Source organism: Protopterus annectens, chromosome 6.part1 (genome assembly GCF_019279795.1).
Source record: "Protopterus annectens isolate FY-2018-M chromosome 6.part1, PAN1.0, whole genome shotgun sequence".
NCBI lineage: Eukaryota > Metazoa > Chordata > Ceratodontiformes > Protopteridae > Protopterus > Protopterus annectens.
Window position 1 is genome coordinate 331,316,168 of NC_056738.1, and position 20,666 is coordinate 331,336,833.

Genomic DNA, 20,666 nt, shown 5'->3' on the forward strand with positions numbered 1-20,666 from the left:
CTGCAAGACACAGATAATTGCAGCCTACTTCCTTAGCATATCCCAAACATTAAACCTAAGCTATCATTTTCACAATATCACTGCACCTTCTCCAGCTGAGGCATGTGGTCTGAAAGTTAAGAGCAGGAGGCAAGTCATGTGAGAGACTTGAGAAGTAGAATTAAAATATTTGGTATGACCAGCAACAGCACTTAGGATGCTAAGGATTACCTTAGAAATCTTTTTAAAGTACACGTGAAATACTTTGTAATAAAATAACTTATTTACCAATGCCCCTATACCTCTGCTGTAATGCCCCATACCCTTGCTGCAGTCTACTTAAATAATGTATATTAGAATACATTATACTAATAGGCATTAAATGTTCGAGTTGAGAGGTACACTTCCTAATATAAAATGAAATAGTATGTGAATTGTAATATTCCACTAGATGAAGATATATGTGGGGATTTTTTTGTACCTGATACATGCTTCTCCCCCTTGGTACTCTAGACTCCTTCGGACTCCAACAGTGGTACTCTTTATTAGGCCTGGTGAGAGAGGAAAGGGGTGCAGGCAGGTTACTAGCCAGGAATTTCCAAACAGTACAAGCAGGATCTGTAGTGCACCTCAGTCATAAAAGGTACAGGTAGATCTTGCCAGGGCAGCTTGGTAAACACTACCACTCACAGCTCCTTGGTAACTATATAGGTCGTGGAACAGCTTTGCAGTACAAATTATACATTCCTCCAATCAACAATAGCTTTTGTGCTACATTGCATGGACTCCTTTGGTCATATCACACAGACTGGCTTTTGATCATATTGCTTCCTTGCAACAAGGCTCAGTGTTAACAGTTAGCTGACTTTGTTTGCAAAGCAGCATTGTGATAAACCCCTATACCACATCACTGTAGCCAGTCTTACACAGGTCCTCTCATACCAGTTCTGATATTCAGCACCTTTCTGTGACACATCAGTTTAGCTGGTCTGAGAAGTCCATTAACACAAATATCGTGATTTGTGATTGACAAGCATCAATGCGACAACATGGTAACCAATTTATTAAAATGGGAAAGACACTGTTAATGTTTCATTCAACAAATTTCCATAAATTTGACAAGAATTTAACTTTCTGAGCTCAAATTTTCTTTGTAATATCTGCGGGTCAGCACTATGTAACTATTGACTACAAAACTGTGCAACTGTAATCCAAAATGCAATTTACAAAAACAAGTGAAAGATAACAAGAACAAATGGAGCTGCATAACAGCACACAATACTTTGGGTCCTAAAAATGACTTGCTTGAAATTTTTCATAACAACATTCCACAATTAAAAAGTTGAAATCTTGTACCACAACTAATTTGATGATATGAAAGATGATAAAACCTGAAAAAGAATATTTTTCAAGAATTACTTTCAGCAAATGTCCATACCTCTTCCAAAACACAGCATGTTGAGAACAAATTTTCCACATGAGGACCACCACCACGTGAAGTGTAACACTAGAACGTTTACAACTCGGATCCAAAACACAAAATACAAAAATTACTGTGAGACTGTATTTAGATACTCAATCACACAATAACACATAACAGTTTGAGAGCAGCATCCCTGAAATGACTACCCTGAAATGTATTTATTTTATTTATTTAGCCTTTGTTGACCAGGTTAGCCCCACCAGGCTAGTAGCCTCCTTTCAGGAGAGACCGGAGGTGTTATTTATACTACTAGGGGGAATTTGGCCATGGTATCAGGCAGCTTCCCCTACTCTTTTCATAGGTGCCATAGGATTCATCTTTTACATCAACATAAGTTACCACCAACTCAAACAGATGGGACCCTCAGTTTATCACCAATCCACCTACCTGCTGTAAGAGTAGAACCCAGAGCCTTCTGCACCAAAGGAGCAAGTATATTACCTGTTGCACCACTGACACTGCAATTTCATACAAAAATTCAAATTCAAAATTGTTATAAACAATTAGGCAAAATGTGCAAAATAACCACTTTATTTTAATACAAAATGTATAACTACTTAAGTGTAAACTTGAAACTAAAAAAAAAAAAAAAAAAATAACTAAATAAATAACCATTTTATAAGTGCAATGGAGCACTTGGGATGTGTATGATATAACTAATACTGCACAACCAGGTCTTATAAGACCTCTGAAATGGTCTAATACTAGTACTAAACCCACACCTCTTGTGCCTGACCAGATACATATTATATACATACACACCCATATTTTTATATATTATCTATATATATATATATATATATATATATATATATATATATATATATATATATATATATATATAGGAAGCCGCGGTGGTGCAGCGGTAGTGTTGTTGCCTCACAGAAAGACGTTCTCCCGTTCAATTCTCGGCTGGAGCGCCTTCTGTGTAGAGTCTGCATGTCCTCCCCACGGTCGATTGGCATTCGAAAGACATGTGTGAATGGGCGTGCCTTCATTGAAGGTTGGGCGTCGAGCTGGCACCTCGGCACTGTAAAAATCTACTGCCAATCATTAGTGGACTGGAATTCCATTGTGGCGACCCCTAATCGGGATAAACCGAAAGAAGAACAACAAATATATATATATATATATATATATATATATACATATATATATATATATATATATATATATATATAGGTTTACTATCAAAACATCGAACATGTGAACATAAGCCTTTCACATGTTCGATGTTTACAACATTAAATAGGCTGAAATATCGTAACTAACACAACCGAAGTAGAACTGGATTTCTGCAGTGTGATGTTCTCTTAGCAGTAGGCAGTATGGACCAGATACGTACTGCACAGCGCTGACAGTCATGTATTTGCTATGCCCCCCACACCCCCTGCAACTTATATAATCTAACTCCGGGATCGCACTACAGTACGGAAAAGGGTAACTCTCCCGATCCGCACTGTCCTGTGATCTCAATCTATTCAGACTGCAGGGATACCTTTAGCCGACAGTGTAAAGGTCAACTGCATATTAACAGTCGGTCTTCCAGAGTCGACATTTCAATGTTCTACTAAAGGTATCTCTGCATTCTGAATATCACACTTGTCAGTTTCACACAACGCACACTCGACATATTCATAGTAAACAGTTTATACATATATGCATACACTTTCATTCTGTATTTCATCATCAGACCCCTTTTTCCCATTTTTCGACATGTTGTCAGGGTATCATGTTAACTGTCGCCAACTCTCTCGATTCAGTGCCACAATCCTGCCTTCTTCAACACTCATGTCTGACTGTCACAGATCTTTCACACAATCCATCTACCTCTTTGCTACCCTCGCTTCCTCTTACCTTCTTCCTGTCTGTCCCAAATCTTCCTCACCAGATTGTCTTCTGCTTTTCTACACGTGTGCCCATACCACCACAATATGTTTTCTTTGAAATTTTCTGAAATTGGAGATACTTTGACTTCTGCTCTTATGTCCTCATTTCTTCGTATGTCCCACAGTGTGCATCCTACCACCTCTCTCAGGCACTTCATTTCCATCACCTCTAGCTTCAACTGTTCTGCCTTTACTGCCCAGGTTTCTGTACCATACAGCAGTACTGGTCATACCACTGTCTTGTAGATCTTACTTTTCAGCTTCTTTGGCATTCTTCTGTCATATACTACACCTGATACTCTATGCCAGTTGTCTGCAGCTCCTCTGATTCTAGCTTTGACCTCTTCAGTCAGACTTTCCTTCTCCTCAGCCACCCCTCCCAGATACTTGAAGCTGTTTACCTGTTCCACTGTCTTCCCTTCTATTGCTATTCTCAACTTCTTCTGATTTCCCCAATTTGTTGCCATTACAACCATCTTATCTGTACTTAGTTTCATCTCATATGCCTGCAGATTTGCATTCCATTCTCCTATCCTTTGCTAAAGTTCTAGCTCAGAGTCTGCCGATACTGCCACATCACCTGCATGTAAAAGCTTTATTGATCTGTCCCCTCCAACCAGTTTGCTAATGTAGTCTATCACCAGTAAGAACAGCAGTGGGCTCACAGCTGAACCTTGGTGTACACCCACTCCCACTGGAGACCCCTCTGTGAGGCCAAACACAGTTTGTACTTGAGTCACTGGGTCCTTGTACATAGCCTGCACTAATTCTACCAATGTTTCTGGGAGTTCAAACCACTGCAGTACTGCCCAGATCAGCTTTCTTGGGACCTTGTCATATGCTTTTTCCAAGTCTAGGAATGCCCAGTTTGACTCTCTCCTCATCTCTAGCTTCTTCTCAAGTATCTGTCTCACTGCAAACATCAGGTCAATTGTGCTGCATCCTGATCTGAATCCGAACTGCTCATCTCCCATCTTACATTCTACTACTCCATGTATCCGTTTATCAATCACCCTCTCCAGAACTTTCATGCAATGTGGCAGGAGTCTAATGCCTTTGTACTGCCCACAGTTGTGGATGTCCTCTTTGTCCTTGTACAATGGCATGAGTATGCTTATTCTCCAGTCATCTGGGATATGCCTTTCTCTCCACACTGCTATTAGTACCCTCAGGAGCCATTTCTCTCCTATCTCACCCGGCATCTTTATCATATCTGCTGTGACCTCATCTGAGCCTGCTGCTTTCCCTGACTTCATCTTTCTTAGTGCTGTTCTTACTTCTTCTAAGGTGGGATCTTCTTTTTCTTTCATTGTAGGCTGTTTCTGGGGCAGTACAGCTTCTGTGGGGTTTTCTTCATTCAGAAGCTGCTGGAAATACTCCTTCCATCGCCTTTGATGTCCTCTGGGCTGGTCAGCAGGTTGTTGCTGGCATCCCTTATGAAGGGTGTCTAACTATCTTCTTTATCTTTCTGTCTTTGCCTTATCATCCTGATATAGTTTCTTTGTGCCCCTTACTGAGTCACTTTCCAGAAGTTGGTAGAGTGCCTCCGATGCCCTATTCTTTGCTATTGCAACTTCTTTCTTAGCCAACCGGTAGTCCTTCCTAGCCTGGTCAATCTTTTCTGTCTCCCACTTCTTCCTGCACTCCTTTTTTCTTTTGATGACTTGCTGGACTTCTGCATTCCACCACCAGCTGTCCTTATGTACCTTATTTCCATACCTGGCTCGGCCACATATCTTTTTTGTAGTCCTAACACTTTCATTCTGTATTTATGAAAACCTAAATAGGTTCCTAGGTAAGTACTGGGGTAGCTGCCCTTGTGGGCCATTTTGAGCTAAGCCAATTTATTTTTTGTGCTTGAAATAACCTCCCGATTTGGTTAGAGATTGGCCTTACCCTTCCCATGGTTGATAATTATGCATTACCCCCAATGACAATAACTGGGATCATACCATAAGTAATATGAGGGGACACATGCATAGGATAAAGCATTTAGGAGCTGCCTCTATGCATTAGTAGTACAGTAGACGGTCATGGGGCAAATTTTGTGTTTCCCATCCATAGATCCAAGTTATGCTTGAATACAGACAGGAATGAACTTTGTTTGATGTGGATGGAAAGTCTGTTCTAGCACAGCAGTATCTTTTGCGAGATACACCTGTCCCCTCAATCTGTTCTGTTGATGTTGCAGACTAAAAATGTCTTCTTTTTTAAAGAGTTGTGATTATTTCATTTTCCCAACAGCTATAGTAAACACTGATTCCAACAGGCAGCACTTGCTTCAGAATAACACACCTTCTGGCTACTGCAAAGCAATGAGCAAGACAAAATCAGAAGCAACAGAAAGACAGAAGTAATATTTATTTAACATTTGTTGACCAGGAAAGTCCGACTAGGATGGAGGCTATTTTCAGCAGAGGCATTGAGAGAAACACTCTAGACACTTCACACACAGCACATCCAAAAAAACGCTCACTTTCTTCCCATTCTAAACTTAACTAATTATTGGAGCCACAGCAATGAAATGTTGGGGTGCTCTTTAGCAAGTCCTGTAATATGGAAAATGAAAGGCAGGAAAAAACAGACTTACATATACTAAGCCCTAAACTGGCATTTCTCAGAATATTCCCTTTTCTCTGAAGTAAGGCTGTCTAGGAGTGTGTGTGTGTGTGTGTGTGTATATATCTATATATATCTATATATATATATATATATATGCTATGTATGTGTGTGTGTGTGTGTGTGTGTATACACACACACACACACACACATATATATATATATATATATATATATATATATATATATATAAATTTCGAAGGGTCCAGGAGTGCTTGCCACACCCTGCAAAAAAGAAGTTTAAAGGAGAACTGCAATGTTTGATATTTGCTCTTGTCCAACGTTTTTTTTCTTTTTTGACTTGGTGTGTTGGCACTTGGTATTACGAGTGCTAATATTTCAATAAGGAGTCCACAGCAAAAGCAGCGGCATAAGATCAAAAGAAAATAGGAACAATACAAAGTCAGACATCACAGGGACTATAAGCTTTCATATATACCTTTAAGGAGACACACAAATAATTTCCTATTCTTTCTGAGTACTTAATAGTGCTTACCTCCCAAATCAAGCCGAGCCATGCATGGCAATCTTTGTGTACATTTGTGTTTACCTTTCCAATCATCAGGACTAGCTTAAAGGCAGTCAGACTAGAAGTTTGGGTAAACAGTAGTGGTTTCATATTCCATACAATGTGAATATATAGAGTTAGGAACCTATCCCTCCAGTCCCTTTGCAGGTCATGAACCCAGGACCCTGTACACTATAGTCACAGTAACTAACCACTAAACCATCACACCAGTACATGGGACTGTGGTACCACCAAATTAATCCCACCATAGGCTAATCAAACTTAACATGTGAAAGGAATGTATATACAGTTGTCCATAAAAGACCTCTCTCCAAGGCCATCTTCATGCTACTCAAGGCAGAAGTGACAAAATTTGTGACACCCATGGAGACAGGAGCTGACAGTTCAACTGATGAATCCTGCACGAAGACACTGTATGAGCACAGCCACTTGTGCATGATTTCTGACATCCCACATAGAACCACGGCGATCACCTCCCAAATAATCAAGCCAGTCTGGTGGTCTCCTGCCATTAACAGAGTATACAACAGATGGTAGACACTTATGAAGAAAAAGGATAATCCAAGGATGCAAACAACTCCCTTACCAGCCCCAGTAAGACGTTGAGATCCATCATGGAATTCTCCAAAGATGGTTATGTACCTAAAATTGCCACAGATTCCACAGACAACCACACAACATTCTATAGTTATGCCTGAATTCTAACTGGCAATGCTCAGAAGTGTTCTGAGCTGCAACAGAATGGCATTACATAGACTGCTCCCATGGAATGTGTCAATATCCTGGCAGATTGATTTAGTGCCAAATTCACCCCCCTCACCCCCAAAAGGGCCCATGTCAATACGTAAAGGGTTCCATTGCGCAGTAATCATGGCTACACAGGCAGAAAATGTACTACCCACAGCTAAGAATACAGCATCCATGGGACCAGATGACATCCTGGGCTGTGTGCTACATGGACTACAAAATGGAATGGCAACTCACCAACTGTCATGTGTAATCATAACCTCGCATCAGGCCTGGTGCCCACTGAGTGGCGCACAGCTGCACTTATCCCACTCCACAAGGGGAGGATCCACCTGTGATCCCTGGAACTACCATCACATCAGTCTGATGAGCCTGATCTGCATGGTCATGGAATGCATTATCAGAGATGTTTTGAACGCAGACATTGGCAACCCTCAAACACTGGACCCCACACAGACTGGGCTCATGGAGGGCCAGTCTTGTCTCCTGAAACTGACTGACTGCTTTGACTCAGTCTGCATAGCTGTTGAAGAGGGTAAGGCAGTCCACAAAGTCTATGTAGACCTCGCCAAGCCCTTCAACACCATCCCCCAGTCTGGAAACATAGATTAATTAACGTACTAATCCGGCCATACATCCCTATGCCACTCGATTGTTTGCCACATGGCTTACTGACAGAACCCAAACTGTAGGTATAACCGACTCCAAATCCATCCCCAGACAAATGACAAGTGGAGTACCTCAGGGCTCAGTCTTGGGACCACTGTTGTTTGGCATTAACATATCTGAAGTACAGGCCAACAGTACGGGACTCTGGCTAACAAAGGTAACAGATGACTCCAAAATGGGGGTCATTATGAGCCTGACTGTACTGCAAGATATGTTACTGATACCAGCCTGACATCATACAGGTGGGATGGAGTACTGTTAACCTCTTGTGCCCTTGCCGTGTAAGGTCCTGGTTATGGGATCTGCAACAGTTGGTAGTGTACTGCAGGGCAGACGTGTTTGGCTGTGGGGGGGATACCTATTCATGCATGACGTATGTTGCTTCTGCCTGTCAACCCCATTAATGGTGCATGTGGACATATATGTTTCTACTATGTTCCCACTTTATCTAAAGATGTATGTCCGTATATATCTATATAGACATAAATATCTGCTTACATATATGTGTAAGCATATATATCAATATGTTGTATCTGTTTAGACATATCTTTACACACACATACATCTACATGTCGGAATACATTCTCTGTACTGTTGAATGACTGGGCTGGATGATATGTTTGTGAATACAGCAGGGTTATGTATATCTGAGATGGCTTAGAGGTAAATCACTTTGGCTATGGTGTGCATGGTCCTGGGTTCGAGCCTAGCAGAGGTTGTTTATTTTGCTGCTAGGCAGAACAAGGGCCGATGGATACAGAGTGATCAAGGCACTTTAAAGCTGTTGTACGCGGGTTGCGCAGAGGTAAGCACTGCTAAAGTCTGGTTACAGTTTCTTATACTCAGCTGCTGAATTGCTTAACCTGTGTAGGCACTGCTTCACGCAAACCCGCGCAAACCTTACAACTGCTTTAAAGTGCCTTAATCACTGTGTATCCAATGCGCTGTGTTCTACCCAGCAACAAAATAAACAGCTCTTGCAAGGCTCAAACCAAGGACCCTGCACACCATAGACAAAGTGATTTACCACTAAGCCATGACAGATATAAAGAGATTTGATGTTTGCAGAAACATATCATCCAGTCCAGTCATGCAACAGTACAGAGAATGTATACCAACATCTAGATGCATGTGTGTGTACCTATATTAATATCTAAACAGATACAACATATCTAGATATATATATATATATATATATATATATATATACATATACATATATATATTAATTTCTAAAACTATATACATATATACCAATATATATGCACATATATACATGCATATGTCTAAATCAACTCATATATGTGTCTACACCTATACGTCTACATATACACAGCACATTACATATGTGTACGCAGATATACATCTATGTAGGTGTATATGGATATATTATATATATATTAGCAGATATCTAAATCTATATAGGTATATATGGCCATACATATGTAGATAGCAATGGCAGATTAACAAATCCACATACGTCCACATGCACTGTTAATCAGGTCGAGAAGCCCCACACACTATACGTCTTGTACAAATAGGCATCCCCCCCACAGCCAAACACATGGCTGGCCTTGATGTCACATGTATGGGTATGGCTTTGCACCCCAGCTTCTCAGCTAATTTACATCTGTTATTCATGCATGGTTGACATTGTGATATATAGTAGGGGCACCATAAAATAAATAAGCAAAACCCCCTCCACATTGCCCACAGGTGTCACACACTCACAACCACCTCTACAAAGGATATGAGTTACAAACACACACACAAACACACACCTGTCATGTCTGGGAGTTGAACCCCTACATAACTAGGTTACTACACTACAGCACTACGCAGTTATAGCAAGCGCCACAGACGTTACTGAAGTACCTCTTCCCCAAAGGTGTATTTCACATTGAATGACATCAACAGGGTTACCAAAGAAGGTCATTTCAACTATACTGTGAGTGACAAGCCTAAAATGCATTGCTCCCTACAGAGACAGTATGACACACACAAAACATCCACAACTGACATGTGTGGGTATAGAGCCCCTGACCGAGGTCTATATCACACTACAGCATGGAGCTGTTATAGGATGCACCACAGGGATTACTAGAGAAATCCTTCCCCAAAGGTGTATTTCACAATGAATGACATAAGCAGGATTACCAAAGAAGGGCATTTCAACTGTACTGCAGGTGACTAGCCTAAAATGCATTGCTCCCTACACAGACAGTGTGACACACACAAAGCATCCACAACTGACATGTGTGGGTATAGAGCCCCTGACCAAGGCCTATATCACACTACAGCATGGAGCAGTTATAGGTCGCACCACAGGGTTTACTACAGACCTTTTTCCACACAGTTGTATTTTACAGTGAATGACATCAGCAGGATTGTCAAAGTAGGGCATTCGAAATGTACTGCAAGTGAGTAGTCTATAATGCATTCCTCCATACACAGACATTGGAACACACACAAAACATCCAGAACTGCCATGGGTGGTGATGGAACCCTACCACAGTTCTAAATCACACTCCAGCAGTACGCATTTACAGGACTCGCTACAGAGATTACTGGGCTACACCCTTGCCAGAGGTGTATTTCTAGGTGCATGATATCAGCAGCCTTGCCAAAGTTGAGTATATGAATTCTAAGGAGTGTGAGTACCCTAAAAAGCATTATCTACTCAGTCAAAGACAGACGGGGACACACAGATTCACACACACACACACACACACACACACACACACACACACACACACACACACACACACACACACACACACACACACACACACACACACACACACACACACACACACACACACACACACAGAGTTGCCAAGTCTGGGGTGGGAACATCTACCTAACTACATTATCACACAACAGCAGTACGCAGTTACAGGACACGCTACGGAGATTACTAGGCTACACCCTTCCCAGAGGCGTATGTCTAGGTGAGTGACATCAGCAGCCTTGCCAAAGTTGAGTATATGAATTGTACAGAGTGTGAGTAGCCTAAAAAGCATTTCTCTCTAGTCTTACCTATCGTGCTGGCTAGAGGCATACCAGTGTACTACAAATCTTAGCTTTAATTACCTACATATTAGTTGCTGACTTCCTAGCCTTCACAACGTACATCCAACTGCCTGGCCTGCTGTAGTCTGTCTGCATAGGCCTGGGGGAGGGGTTACCCATAGGGCTCACTCACCATAGCTACAGGTAACAACACATTCTACTCCATTTGGCAATTGGTAGGTTGACTGACTTACCTTGAGGGTGTGCCAGACTTGAGGGTGGTGCTGGAGGGCTGCCTATGTCGGATGCGCATAGTACACTCCCTATACAAGGTCAAGCACAGGTAGTGTCATGTTTGGCATCCCTTTTACGGTCGGTGCGAGTCAGAGAGAGGTGTCATTCCCTGGGTCCTTACTGTGTCAGTGCATATGCTATGTGTTGCCTCTTTCCCAAGGCCAGGTCATACTGGGCACACCTCCTTCTGCCTACTGGGGTAGGCTAAGGTTGTTCCTCCTTCGAGTCACTCTGTGCCTGTACACACCTTGGCATTGGTGGGGCACTGTGTGGCCCTGCCCCATGTTGTTCCTGCTGCAGCTGTTTCCGCAGGATCATATTGTGTAGCATAGCACATACAAAAACAATTTGGGTACATGTAGCTGGTGAGTACTACAAGGCTCCACCGGATGTGTCCAGACACCAGAACTGTGACCGGAGTATCCCAAACACACACTCTATTATATGTCTGGCTATTTGGTGGAAGAGACGCATATTGCTGGTCAACACCTCACGTGTGTTGAAGAAATATATGTGCTCACTGGCATGCGCTGCCATGGCATCCAGGAACTGGTGGAATACTCTGGATGCTGATGCCTGTGAGATGCCCATGATATCCCCAGTTGTGCTTTGGGAGGTACCTGTGGCTAGTATACCTAGGCCTACACATACTTTGGTATCCATTGGGATGGGTTCCCCTCGGCCAGTTTGGTGCATCAGGTGTGGCCGGCACAACTCAACAATTTGCTGTAGGAAGTCCCTGTCCACCCTATAGCGCTCCACTATCTCTAGCTCATGTAGCCCCTGGTAGGTTACCCTGGGTCTGTACACTCTTCTCCGTCTCCTCACTGTGGTTTGTTAGGCAGCATCACATCCTCACCACCATCAGCCTCTTGTACATGTTGTTCTATGTTGCCTGCCGCAACCCTTCTCATTTTGTAGGTTTGTTTGTTAAAATTTCCCCGCTTGTATACACCAGTGGTGTAGAGTGTGGAAAAACCAGAGGGGAAGGTGTTTGCTTAGTTTATAGTAGTGTTCTGGGCTGGGCTGATCTGCTGCCTGTGTAATTGGCTGATTCTGATACATTTCACCTGCCTGCTAAGCTAGTTCTCCTTGATTACCTTCCTACTGCTGTTTTCCCTTCCCATTGCCTCCCTGTTTAAGCCCGTGTGCGTGCCACACAAACGGAGTGCTCAAATGTGCACAGAGCTGCTATTTCCTGGTTTAACTTCCTTTTTCTTTCTGTAAAACCCGGTGCGCGGCGTGCACACCTGCTTACCCTTTGTAAAGAGTGCTAGGCAGGTTTGGACACACCTCTAACTTAGCTGTGCTAAGCTAGGAGCAATCCCGAGTCACAGGGCTCCAGTCCACTTACAGTATGCCTGACAAACCCCCCCCCATCATGTCACCTATATCCTAGTCTTGCACCCAGCTATGTATACTCTTACACTCTTGGGACCTGCCTCACACCCTGGAGAAACCTGGGATTCACTATCCTTCCCCTCATTTGCATAGGATTGCCTGCTAATGCATAGTTACATGGCCCACACTGAGCCTCCCCCCTTAGCAACCATTATGCACTGGCCAGGTTGTCTTATGCCTGCCATTGACTTGCATGGCAGAATATTGCTTTTATTTATAATGCTCATTTTAAGTTTATTTTCTTATTTTCCCCCGATCCTGTTTGGGCGCCGCTGCCCTATGCTTAAACAGCCGGGATCAGGGAAAAAAAATAAAAATAGATTTTTTAATTTTTTAAACAAACAGTTTGCAATGCCAATGGCCTTATACTTGGCCAATGGCATGCTTCCTTAATGTTATGCAGCCTTTATTTGGAGCTGTCATAGCTCTGTTTTGGGATTTGCAGAAATGTACTCTGTTACATTTCTGCAGATTGCTCTAGTCTTGCACAGACTATTGCAAGCTTCCTGGATTGCAAAATCACCTCATTTGCATGGATTTCTCCTGCAAATGAGGTGATTTGCATGCCAGGGCTTAGTCCATGCAAGATTAGTGCTGGAGCTCTCGTGCACGCCCTTGCCGGCTGTTCCTGGATCGCAGGGCAGACATATTGCCTGTGTGAGCTCCTGCACTCATCTTGCACTCCGTGCAAGCTTTTGAGAATCTGGGGCCAAGTGTTGGTATCTTGTGTGTTTTCAGTATTATGAGATTCAGTATATATATATATATATATATATATATATATATATATATATATATATATATATTTTTTTTATTGGCTAGTAAAAACATTAAGTGCCATCTTAGAACACCTAACAGCTATCGGTCTCTCACAGATCTAAAATCTTACTGTAACTCAGCTTACTACTCACGTTCATAAAAAAAATTTCCAAACAAATTTTCTATACTACAGTAAGATCAAATAAGAAACATAATTGTAACAACTGTAGTAAATTCCTTGCTTTCACAAATTTACAAGTTTAAAATAAATTAATAATGTCAGGATGATGAATTTTGAGCACGTGTTTATGCTGTAACTTGCGACAGTGCAGTAGTTCTGTTGAGGCTTTGTATGTGAGGCAGAGATTGCCCATCAGTAGCCTGTATGACACTCAGGAGAGGGACAAGGAATTGAGATGGTCCGCATAGTTTTTCAATTTAAGACCTGATTTTCTTAGTCAGAAAGTGTTGTGGGCATTCAAGATATGCCAAATGTTTGGACAGGTACATACCAAAGGGGACATTGCAGGTTCATAGGTTAGTACTAGGCTAGCTGCCCTTGTGGACCATTTAAAGCCTAGTCAGTTTCCCTTGATGAGAATAAAATGCTGCATCTTGTCTATGAGAGAAGCACCTTACCCACTATGCCAACTGCCAACACACAACGGTTCCACCAGAGACTGAGCCCAGGTGGTCATAAGACCTTCTGCATATAAAACAGATATGATAAACACTACACTACATAACTTACCACAGAACCTCTACGCTACAGAACTCCTGTACTCAATGATCGGCTTGATGAATGCAGAATCAGTGAAATGATTACACCTCTGGACCTAGACGCCACACACTTGATAAGAAGGTGGGCAATGAAAACAGCCCTTTCTTACAATACTGGATGTGTGGTGACTGAAGGACAGTTCACTGTCTACATAGGTTTCCAGGTCCTTAACTAACAGGGGTGTGTTGTCAATGTGACAGCTCCAAGGGACTTCTTGTTTGCCGAAGGATACTATTATACATTTTTTGGCATTTAGGTTTAGTCCATGGTTTCGACACCAGCTATTGGTTTGGAAAAGGCCTTCTTGGAGGATCTTTGTTTCCTCTGGGGAGTTTAAGATGGCAATAAGTCTGCAGTCATTTGCAAACTTGGTCAGACACAAACTCTTAACATTAGCTTTAACATCTGAGAAGTAAATGCCAAACAGGAGTGTTAACAGGGTAGACCCCTAGTGACAGGTCTTTTGGAAGAGGTACAGGAGTCCACCTTATTTCATGGGTTTTATTTGTGAGACAGTTTGCTATTTAATGAGTTACGCAGGGATTAACATTTAGTTGGGATGCTTTATCGAAAATACCAGAGTTTGGGATGCTGTTGAGCACCTTTATGAGGTCTAGATATGCAGTGTGTACTGATTTGCTCTCAACCATGGCTTCAGTAACCTACTGAAACAAGTCAACCAGGTTAAATAGGCAAGTTGTGCCCTTGAAAAATATGAACTGTTTTGGGTCAATTGTTTGTAGGTTACTTTATTAATTTATCTATTGTCATTTGTTAACAGGGTTGGTTCAGCTGAGCCAAAGGCCCGTTTTCAGTGGAGACTCGAGGAGAAAAGCTCCAGTTACAATTACAGCCATTCAAGACAAAAATTTATATCAGAAACACATGAAAAATATATAGCAAAGTGAAATAATCAATTTAACAGTTATGTACAGGTTTCAGTGTATATCTATACAGTAGCAACGAGTTAATCTGAATGTAAAGGTTTATTTAGAAGAAACAGGGTGTTGGTATGTAGTAGCATTAGCACTATGGAGAAGAGAAAGATATGAGAGAAGAGTGTAGATTTAGGAGAAAACTGAGGAGAGAGAAAGATATGAGAAAAAATAGTAGATTTAGGAGGCAGGTAGCTAGAATCAAGTTGGAGCTTGACAGGGACAGGACCAGGTGTTTTGTAGAAATTGTTTAAGTTCATGTTTGAACTGGGACACATGGGGGATGTTTCTTATGTTATGTGGGAGGGAGTTCCAGGAGTGGGCTACTGAATATTTGTGTAGTGACTTCCCAATATTTTTTGTGGGTTTACAGGTGTCCAGAAGATGTTTGTCAGATGTAAGAAGATGACATCTTGGGTTGTACAGTGCTACAATATTAGAGAAAGAGGGGCAGGAGGTGGGGTTGCAGACAGTGTGTGTTATATGCAGTTGAGGAAGGAGCAGTTGTTGGGGAATTCAGGCCATTGCAATGTCTTTAGGGTAAGGCAGTGGTGGTATGTATAGGGGAGACTGGAGGCAAACTTAGCTATTTTATTGTAGGTTTGTTCTTGTTTGCTGAGAAGAGACGACTGGAAGTTAGTAAAGACAGGAGCAGCATACAGAAGACAGGGTAAGAGGAGAGATATGGCTAGGGAAGGTTTGGAGGAGGGAGAAAGAAATTTATGATTACGATACAGGAGGCCAAGTTTTTGGTGGGTTTTCTTTATGCATTGATTGACATGTATATCGAATTTTATTTCATCATCCATTGTGACACCAAGTAATTTAGTATGCGATTCTGGTCCAATGATGGTGTTGTTAAGGGAGGTGATGGAGAAAGAGAATTTATGTTGTGCTAGTGTTTTAGTAAGGAAAAGTACAGGTTTAGTTTTTTGGGGATTTAAAATTAGATGATTATCAGTGAGCCAGGTTTCAATGGAAGATAAATTGTTTTGGGTAAGAAAAAGAAGTTCAGGGATACTGCAGGCAGTGGGAATAAGGGTGGAATTGTCAGCATATCGTAGGACTGTTGAGAGGTTAGTAGCAGAGTGTAAGCTGTTAGTGAAGATACTGAACAAGACGGGACCCAAGATAGAGCCTTGGGGAACACCTGTGTAGAAGGGCAGAAATGGGGAGGTGACAGTGCCAGCGTATAGATTGTAGTCTATAGCCTGGTTCACTAGTTATTTATCTAATAGAGGGGTAGAGAGGTGCTGGTCAGAAAGTTTAGTTAACAGTTTAGAGTGGGAGACAGTATCAAAAGCCTTAGAGAGATCAAGGAATAGACAGGAAAGAAGTAGGTTGTTATCACGGGCTTCTGCTACAGTTTGGGTGAATGAGAGTAGAGTGGTAGATGTGCTGAGGTGGGGTCTGAAGCCGTGTTGGGTGGGAATTAAGAGATTATTGTCAAGCAAGTGTTTAAGTAGCTGAGAATGAAAAATTTCTTCTAGTATTTTTGAAAGTGGGGATAGTATAGCAATGGGACGATAGTTTGAGGGATCAGTGGAGTTACCACCTTTATGGAGAGGAATTGTGTAAAAGGATTTCCATAATTTGGGAACAACAGACTTGTTAATGGAATGATTGATGAGGATAGAGACTGGGTAGGCAATAGAACTGGCAGCAGTTTTAAGGAAGTGGGGGGGTAAATTGTCTACAGAGGGAGAGCAGGTTTTGAGTTTATTTAGTTGGGATTTGATAAAGGCAGTGGGAACAGGTTGTAAGGAGAAGGTATTAGAGGAAAAAGGGCTGGGGGTAAAGTCAGAGAAGTGGCATTGGGACTATGCTGAGTTAGGTTTTCGATTGCATAGCATTGCACTGGATTGCATTAATTCCATAATTATGCTTTCCATAGTCTTACAAATGATGTTGGTCAATCGTATGGGTGTATAATTTTTCAGGTCTCCCCACCTTTGTATAAAGGGATGACAGTTCCTTCCCTCCATTTGTCCATCAAAAGGCCTTTGGAAGTTGACACTGAAAAGACTCTTGTAGGAGGTCAGACAGGTCCTGTTTCAGCCTGGCTAGTAACCAGCCTGGTATGTTATCCAGCTCCACAGAAGCAGTGTTCTTGGCCTTGAATACTGACTTGAGGTCTTGTTCATGGGACATTTGAGGGAAGTGTAATTATGGGTAAGAAATCAGGAAATGTAGGAGGTGACAGGAGATGAAAGTAGAGCTAAATTTATCTGCTAGTACATTAGATGCATCCTCTGGGTCTGAGTATATGATATAATTTACTATTAGCTCTTTACAATGCTTGACATTGTTGCTAAGGTTTCTAACATATTTAAAGAAGGTTTTGTAGTTGTCCTTTGCCTGGCTGACAATTGTTACCTCATATCTGGCTTTGCTTGGCTTGATCAGTGTCCAGATCTCCTTGTTAAGTTTAGCTTTTCTTACATCTTGAGAGTTAAAATTTATTTTTATGTGCAACGAGTTTTTATTTTACTATGCAGCCTTTTTATATTTTGGTTCCATCACTGGGGTTTACTTTTGAATTTGGAACTGCATTTACTTTGGAGGTGGATGGATACATCTTATGCAGCTATTCACACGTGCAGAGAAGTTTAGAGTAAAGGATTCTGCATAATGAAATGGGGTCATCAAGTTGGAAAAGGATGTTAATTTTTGGCAGGTCCTCACTCAGTTTCAGTAGATTAACCTTGGCATAATCTCTGAATAACGAAGCATTAAGGGATGCATTTGTCTTCAGTCTTTAGATGAATATGCCTGATTTAACTATAGAGGGAGTTAGAATCCCTAGAGAGCAGAGATGTCCCCTATTGGTAATGACCAGGTCCAGGATTTTACTTCTCCTGGTTGGGGTGCAGACTAAGTTGTCTAGATGGTTTGAACTGAGAGTATAAATACACCTCCCAGTTAATGAAGAGGTACCTAAAGTCCCCTAGGATAATGGGGTTTTACTTAGAGCATAGATACTCCATACTAGTAATGCAGAAGGTATGGGCTGAGGGGGACATACAGTTGTGTGATAACGGGTCTTGTTAATAGTAGTTAATTATGCATTTATACGGCTGCTGCAGTGGTTAGTCAAGCCATGCACTTGTTCTGTGTGTTTAGTACTCGTTTTAATGTTGACATGTATGTGTTTTTCTACTGTGCCTTTAAGTTTATTGGTTTGAAGAATTAATTGATCAGCTGTGCCTATAAAAGGCGGTTTTAATGTTTAAGGATGAGTTTCTGATGAAGTCTTTTGTTTCACAGCAGACGAAAAGTGCTTAAAATAAATATTTTAACTTATTTTGACTCTCATTACTGCTTATGTGGAGATTCTTACGACTTGTAACTACAGTTTGAATGGACTTAATCAGTTGTCCTTGTTTTGGGAAGATACTAACATGCTGGACTTGGTTTTTCATTTCTAAGATTGCTATCTTGTTCTAAGTAGTCTGGAGGTGAAGTACTTTACATGGATATGTAGGGACTGCTGCCTTTAGTGTCTTCATCGGGTGCTGTGGGACTAATGTGTGGTAGGCATTAAAACCCTGAACTGATGAGGTGCTCTCAATGGTCTTGAACCAGGTCTCTGTAACGACACACAAACACACACACACACACACACACACACACACACACACGTGTGTGTGTGTGTGTGTCTATATATATATATATATATATATATATATATACATTTTTTATATAAATTTCAGTGTTTTCCAGGGTAAGGAGTGCATATAATGTCTAGAGCTTTTTGTTAATTCACCTTTTGTTGCAAAGCAATATTTTTACATTATCTGGATTCTGCTTTTTTTATGCTGAAAGGTTTTGAGACCTGACTTTACCTAAAAAGGCAGTGTGGGTGTGGAAAAAATTTTAGCCAATACACAAGTCTTGGAGAGATAAGTGCAGGCCATGCACAGCAAAGAAGTAGGACTATCTACCATCTCCTCCAAGGTTGATATAAATTGGATCCCCTTTGAATGACACCAGAAGCTAAGTGAATTGTTTAAATCAATAAATGTTTGTTCATATTGTGACATCATTCTTGTTGATGGTAAAATGCTGCCTCAAACACATATTACAAAAGTGCCATCATAATGTCTTCATATAGTCCAGGGACGTATATGTGAAGTCATTTATATTTGTGTGTACTTTGGGTGCAAGGACCCTAGTGCCTGTGTGATGGGGTAAATCCTGAGACCTAATAGGTAACTGAACTTGACCCTCTCCTTGTACAACATGGTGGGTTGGCATGTCTCATAATGGAGTCATTTATGACTGGGATTTATTTATTTATTTTATTTATTGCATTTGTTTACTGGAAAAGTCCACTGGGCCTTAGAGAGCCCATTTTCAGTGGAGGCCCGGGGAGAAAAGCTCCACATACAAATTAATACAGAACATACAGTTTCAGTTACATAAATGTTTAGAAGCCCTTATAGAATAATAACAGGAAGAATTTAAGATAACACAGTATAGTGTACATATCAGCGTTAGCAGGATAACAATAAGTAGCTGAGAAAAGGACTGATAAGGAGAATAGCAGTGCAAAAGATGGGGGGGGGAAATAGGTACAGAAGTGGTAGTAATGTTAAAGTTAGCATGGGTAGTCTGGTGTGAAGAGAGGAGTTGTTTTATGGTTTTGTGATAGTAGTTTAGTTTGGAGGCAGTGAACTGGTGTTTATGTAGAGGCAGGAATTTTACTCTAACATGTAGAATTATGTTTGAGGTATATAGGGTAGGGCCTATTTTGTGTGGATGTTGAGAATGTTGGCTTGAAAGGTATACGAGTGGTATGATTGGCTGTAAGGTGGAAAAGTACATAGAGCTGTAGGGAGATAGTAAGGATAAAGATGTTAGAGTGTGGAGGCATAGTGTTGGGTGGAACAGATGAGATAGGAGAGGAGAAATGGTGTTTAGGTTGCAGGAAGAGTGGATGGGTGGAGTTTGGTGAGCTAGTTAGGGTGGAAGTGGTGAGATAGGAGAGAGAGTAAGGGGTGTGGAAGCTGTAGAAGTGGGGATGGGTGGAGTTGTGTGGGCTGGTTGGAGGTTTTGATTGAGGGGTGGGGTCAGGTTTGATGGAGTTGTGAGAGCCAATTGGAGGGTTTGATTGAAGGGGAGGGGTATGGCTAGGTATAAGTTCAATGAGAGTGGATGGGAATGGGGGTAGGCTAGGGGAGCGTAGCGAGGGCGAATGGAGCGGGTTAGGCTCAGAACGGTAGGATCCAGATTCTGCAAAAAAGTATCTCTAAGCTTTAAAACTAAGCAGGGCTGAGAGATTTCTTTTCTGTTCCTTTTGAAGTAATTTGTGAATGTATTTGAGTCTTAGCAGGCTCAAGAGAGCATAGCAAGGTAGGGAAATGGAGCTTCTATGGACGTGGATCAAGAAGCTGAGGAAATTAAATATGGGAGGGCTGGCAGGATGCGAGCCGGTAAGCTGTGCTTGCCACTAGTCATTTAAGTGGAACATGAGTTAAAAAAGGTTAGTTACTGCTACCTAAAGTTAGAACGTTTGGATGCTGTACATTTGATACACACACATTTACAAACAGAGATGGAAAAAGTT

At 41.5% G+C, this 20,666-nt stretch overlaps 1 protein-coding gene across 5 annotated transcripts in view; it reads right to left on the minus strand.

The window, feature by feature from the left end:
• The window catches only part of ZDHHC4 (zinc finger DHHC-type palmitoyltransferase 4), a 193,010-nt gene that overhangs the window by 110,449 nt on the left and 61,895 nt on the right, over positions 1-20,666 (minus strand). Inside the window, exon 1 of one of the 5 annotated variants that reach the window (XM_044075749.1) lies at positions 1,418-1,519. The exons of the other annotated variants lie outside the window; for them this stretch is intronic. Within the exon in view, the coding sequence (XP_043931684.1) occupies positions 1,418-1,436 (19 nt within the window). The 5' untranslated portion in view covers positions 1,437-1,519. Of the gene's footprint in view, positions 1-1,417; positions 1,520-20,666 lie in introns of those variants that run through there. 5 annotated transcript variants of the gene reach the window in all.